General features: G+C 50.0%; 1 protein-coding gene and 1 pseudogene across 2 annotated transcripts in view; one reads left to right on the top strand and one right to left on the bottom strand.

Annotated features, from left to right (window-relative positions):
- Positions 1 to 681: 681 nt before the first annotated feature.
- Positions 682 to 991, bottom strand: LOC102469532 (NADH dehydrogenase [ubiquinone] 1 alpha subcomplex subunit 3 pseudogene; annotated as a pseudogene).
- A 3,370-nt stretch (positions 992 to 4,361) lies between these two features.
- Positions 4,362 to 5,445, top strand: part of NR1I3 (nuclear receptor subfamily 1 group I member 3) — an 8,996-nt gene continuing 7,912 nt past the window's right edge. For both annotated transcript variants that reach the window (XM_006163123.3, XM_027766185.1), the window contains exons 1-2: positions 4,362 to 4,464; positions 4,735 to 4,874. In XM_006163123.3, the coding sequence (XP_006163185.1) occupies positions 4,768 to 4,874 (107 nt within the window). In that variant the 5' untranslated portion in view covers positions 4,362 to 4,464; positions 4,735 to 4,767. The remainder of the gene's footprint in view (positions 4,465 to 4,734; positions 4,875 to 5,445) is intronic.

Raw genomic sequence — 5,445 nt, 5'->3', positions numbered from 1 at the left:
TCTCAGGAGGAGAATGGAGGAGAAGGGATTTCAGTGTGGCCATCCCTGCCCCGGGGAGTGATTTCTTACTTTCCTTCTCGCTGTCTTTCTCTGGTGAGCACACTCATCCTATGGCAAAAACCCTAAAAAAAAATTAATTAATTAAAAAAATAATAATAAAAATTCATCTCCCAAACTGCCAGCAGCGAGAGCTTTCTAGAACAGAGATCTGACCTGCCATTTCCCAGCTTACCCTGATAATCGCAGACTACTGCCGGCACAGGAGGTGTCCTGTGATCTGGCCCTGCCTGCATCTCACCTCACAGCCCATGTCTCTGGCCTATGGCTTCTCACTCCCAGTCGAAATTGCAGTTAATGGCTCTACTTCATTTGCCTTTTTGTATCTGACTTATTATTGTTGCTATTATTTTTATTATTATTGCCAGAAGGCATGTGTGGTCACCAGAGAGAGAAAGAGAGAGGGGAGAGGGGGGAGAGAGAGAGACAGAGAGAGAGGAAGCACCCCTAATGGAACGTGGTCATGGCTCAGTACTGTTTTGTCCTCCATTACTCCATCCCATCAGGATTTTGGGCATGAATGCACACACATCCAGTGTGTGTTTTTGTTGTTTGTTTTTTTCCTGGAGGGGGGCGGTTCACATTTTATTGGGGGCCCCAAGGGAGCCCTATCAACAGAAGTGCTCACAGTTTCTTCAGCCGCTCCAGGCTGCAGCCCTGTGGATCCTGGGGGTGGCTGGGCACATCAGGCACGTTCCCGTCATGTTGGAGGGGCACTGGGTAGTTGTAGGGGGTGGCGTGGTTCGTCATGATGGAGTACTTGGGGTAGAGGCCGAGTGAGAGCAGGACGATAGCAAGGCCAGCACTGGCTCCTTGGACCAAGCATTCTGAGGAAGGCGGCGAGTCTTGCCGCCACGTTGGTCTCCGCAGCAGCGGCGGCCCCCAGAGTGTTTTTCAAGTCACAGGGGCTGAGATTTGGACCAAAGCCAGACATTTGGGATCTGACTTTTTTAACCGTTGTGCTATGGGACCTGCCCTGTTTGTTTGTTTGTTTGTTTAAGGTTGTTTGTTTGCTTATTTATTTATTTCATGAGCAAGAGAGACAGCACCCCCAATGGGGTCTTGATGTCATGATCCACTCTCAGCTTCAGCCAGCCCCAGACCGTGGGCACATGCATGTCCCGTGTGCACAGGGAGGTCTCTGGACATCAAACTGGAACCTTCCAGCGTGAGTCAGCCTCACACAGTCATGTTTTGCCTCTGTGCCAGGCGGCGGGTCTTGCCGCCACGTTGGTCTCCGCAGCAGCGGCGGCCCCCAGAGTGTTTTTCAAGTCACAGGGGCTGAGATTTGGACCAAAGCCAGACATTTGGGATCTGACTTTTTTAACCGTTGTGCTATGGGACCTGCCCTGTTTGTTTGTTTGTTTGTTTAAGGTTGTTTGTTTGCTTATTTATTTATTTCATGAGCAAGAGAGACAGCACCCCCAATGGGGTCTTGATGTCATGATCCACTCTCAGCTTCAGCCAGCCCCAGACCGTGGGCACATGCATGTCCCGTGTGCACAGGGAGGTCTCTGGACATCAAACTGGAACCTTCCAGCGTGAGTCAGCCTCACACAGTCATGTTTTGCCTCTGTGCCATCATCCAGCCCTCCACCTGACTTTGTGAACTTCTCAGGTTGCACTCTCTGCCTGAACTGCATTTGTTTTCCCCACCTAACTCCTCATCATCCTTTAAAAATCAGCTCAGTTGCAAGACCAGCAGTTAACGTAATGGCTATGTCGCTGGACTCCCATGCAGACAATCGCAGCTCAAGTCCTGGACCTGGTAGCTTAAACTCACGCTGGGCGCATGTGCGTGCGTGCCCAAGGGATTGCGGTGTGGCCATCCACCCGGGGGTGATTTTTCACTTTCTGTCTCTCTGTCTCTCTCTGTCTGCCTGGCGAGCACACGCACCCCATAGCAACCTGGCGAGCACCCGCCCCCCATAGAAAAAAAAAAAAAAAAAAAACTCTCCAAAAAAAATTAAAAAGAATTATTTGGGTCAGCAAGTGGCATGGCAGTTAAGGATGCTGGACTCCTACATGGCCGACTACGGTTCAAGTCCCAGACCTGCTTGCTTTCTCACTTTCCCTCTCTCTGTCTCTCTCTCTCACTCTGTCCCTCTCTGATCAAACTAAAATAAATAAATAAATAAATAAAGTGAAATAAAATAACTCTTTTAAAATATTTATTTAATTTATTCATTCAATTGTTTTAATTTGACCAGAAAGAGACACACAGAGAGAGATGGAAAGTGAGAAAGCAAGCCATCAGATCTGGGACTCAAATCACAGCTGGCCATGTGGGAGTGTCCAGCACCTTAACCACCAAGCCACCCACTGGCCCCTACACTTACCGTTTTGTTTTGTTTGCTATAGAGGGGACAGCAGGTGGCATTGTGGTTAAGAGGCTGGACTCCCACATGGCTGACCACAGTTTGAGTCCCAGCAGCTTGCTTTCACTTTCCCTCTCTCTCTGTCTCTCTCTGGTCTAATTTAAAAAGAATAATGGGACTAGCAGATGGCGTAATAGTTACATCATTGAACTCTCATGTAGTCAAGCATGGTTCAAGTCCCGAACTCAGTGGCTTTTTTTTTTTTTTTTAATTTGCTACAGGGAGCATGCACTCACTAGAAAGACAGAAAGAGAGAAAGTGAGAAATCATGCCCCAGGGGGGATGGCCTGGCTACAATCCCTTCTCCTTCTTCTCTTAGGATTTCGGGCATGCACACACACACTCCCAGTGTGCTTTTCTTTTTCTTTTTTTTAAAAGAGAGATTTTTGCTAGAGGGTGCATGCAGAGAAAGAGACAGAGACAGAGAAAGAGAAAGTGCGAAATCACTACCTAGGGGGACAGCTGTGCCTCAATCTCTTCTCCTCTATTCTCCTCTTGAGATCTTGGGCATATGTGCACATGTGCCTGGTGTTTTTCAAGCCACCGGATCCAGGACTTGAACCCTGGTCAACTACATGGGAGTCCAGTGACGAAACCATTACTCCATCTGCTGGTCCTTTCCAGTTTGTTTCTCAAGTCATGGGGTTTGGGACTCAAATCATGTAGTTGGCCATATGAGATCCAGTCACCTTAACCACCATGCCACCACTGGCTCCTTTTCTTTCTCCTCTCCTTTTGTTCATCTGTTCCTTCCTTCCTTCTTTCCTTCTTTTTTTTTTGAGAGGTTTATGCTATAGGGCGCGTGCGCTCACCAGACAGACAGAGAAAGACATAGAGACAGAAAGCGAGAAATCACCCCCCAGGGGGAATGGTCATGCCGCAATCCCTTCTCCTCCATTCTCCTCTCGGGATCTTGGGCACGCACGCACACGCGCCCGGTGTGAGTTTGAAACCACTGGGTCGGGGACTCGAATCGATGTCGGCTACATGGGAGTCCAGCGACATAGCCACTATGCTAACTGCTGGTCTCCCTTCTTTCCCTTCTTTACCAGACAGCACTTGCAGTCATCAGAGAGAGACAGAGAGACAGAGAGAAGAAAACACCTCTCCTAATGGGTGTGACCACACTGCAAACTCTTCTCCATCTCCCCATCCTGTTGGGATTTGGGGCACACATGAACACACACCCAATCCATTTTTTCTGTATCTTTTTTTCTTAGAATTATTTTATTTAACTTTTTTTTTTTTTAATTTGACCAGAGAGAGAGAGACAGAGAGAGAGAGAATGACAGTGAGAAAGAAAGACACTAGATCCAGAACTTGAACCATGGTTGGCCGTGTGGGAGTCCAGCACCTTTAACCACTTTGCCACCTGCCAGCCCTTCTCCCCAGTGCATTTTTCAAGTTACCAGGTTCAGGACTCGAACCATGTGGTTAGCCATGTGAGATCTAATTCCCTTAAACCACTAGGCCACATGACTGGCCCCAATTTATTTGTTATTTGTTATTTCCATGAGAGAGAGAGAGAGAGGCAGAGACCCTGCGCCATGCAATCACCCACCTTGCCAGCCCAGGTCATAGGTGTGTGTGCACCTGGCATGCTCAGGGCAGTTTCGGGACACGAACCCAGGACTTCTTCCATGTGGGTTCAGTGGTGCTACTACTGTGCCACTGCCTGGCCCGGCGCCTCTTCTTTCACTGTTCACATGCTGCATGTTACAGAGCATGCCGCTTCTGCCTGCCGCTCCCTCTTGGCCGTGTGTCTGGGATCTGCGTACATGGGAGACAGCAGATCCAGCATAACTCCTGCCAGCAGGGAAAACCTCCACGATGCTGATAAGAGGCAGCTTCTAATAACTCAGGAGGTGCCCACCCTCCCCAGTCCCTCCCCACGTGCCACCAGCCAGCACCCTGGCACGCTGGGAAAACCTCCCCACAGACTCTGCCCTGGGTCCAGAGTCTGGGCCCTACCCACGTAGCCACTGGGAGCAACTGGAGGCCACACGCACCAGCAGCCCCTTGTTTTCAGGTACTGAGGGTCATACCCCTAATCGCTAGCAGCTCCTCTGCTCAGAGGGAAGGAGGGCTGCGAGGGAGTCTGGGGTATGGCGCTCCACGCCAGATCTGCGGACATGCTGCTTAAGGGAGCAGGGAGGAAATCTGTGGGGGCCAAAGACTAAAAATCACTCAAGCCCAGACAGGGTTGGGGTCAAGGCCAGGACAGGTTTGGGAAGAGGCTCTGCAGAAGGGCAAGAGGGTCAAGGGTGGCCCGGAGCTGACCAACCCCTCCCACACGCAGCGATTTGTGACAGCCACCCCGGCCTCTGGAGCCATGGCCAGTGAGGAGGATGACCCGAGGAGCTGTGTGGTGTGTGGGGACCGAGCCACAGGCTATCACTTCCACGCTCTGACCTGTGAGGGCTGCAAGGGTTTCTTCAGGTGAGAGTCTGTTCACTCCTCAGCGGGAACAACCCCCAAAGAGCCTGTCAGCCCTGGCACAGGCCTGAACTTGTACAGCTACGTCACAGATCCTGTCTCCTGGAGTCTAGCTGCCCTGTGGCCAGCATGCCAGGTCTCGCTGACAACGCAGTGTAAACTGGTGACATAAGAGGCCGAATGTCTGTTGTAGCTATCGGAGTTAGAGTTACCCACTCTCTGCAAAGTCCCCAGCTAGGACGGCATGGCAAGTCTTGCCTGTGTACCCATGGGAATGCTCAAGATGTGTCACACCTTATCCACTCTTGGGGCCTTTGGACTCAGATCAAATTAGCACCTGTCACCACAGATGTCCAGGTCTTTTATTTGATTTTTTTTTAAAAAAATGGTGTTTAGGGGCCGGCAGGTGGCATGGTGGTTAAGGGCACTGGACTCCCACATGACCAACCACAATTCGAGTCCTGGACCTGACAGCTTGCTTTCTCACTTTCTCTCTCTCTCTTCCTCTCTGGTCAAATTAAAATAAGTAAATAAATAAATAAAGTTAAATAAAATAATTCTTTTTTTTTTTTTG

Source organism: Tupaia chinensis, unplaced genomic scaffold, assembly GCF_000334495.1.
Source record: "Tupaia chinensis unplaced genomic scaffold, TupChi_1.0 Scaffold141389_1, whole genome shotgun sequence".
Taxonomy (NCBI): Eukaryota; Metazoa; Chordata; class Mammalia; order Scandentia; family Tupaiidae; genus Tupaia; species Tupaia belangeri.
Note: the sequence above shows the minus strand (reverse complement) of the source record. Positions and strands in the feature narration are given on the sequence as shown.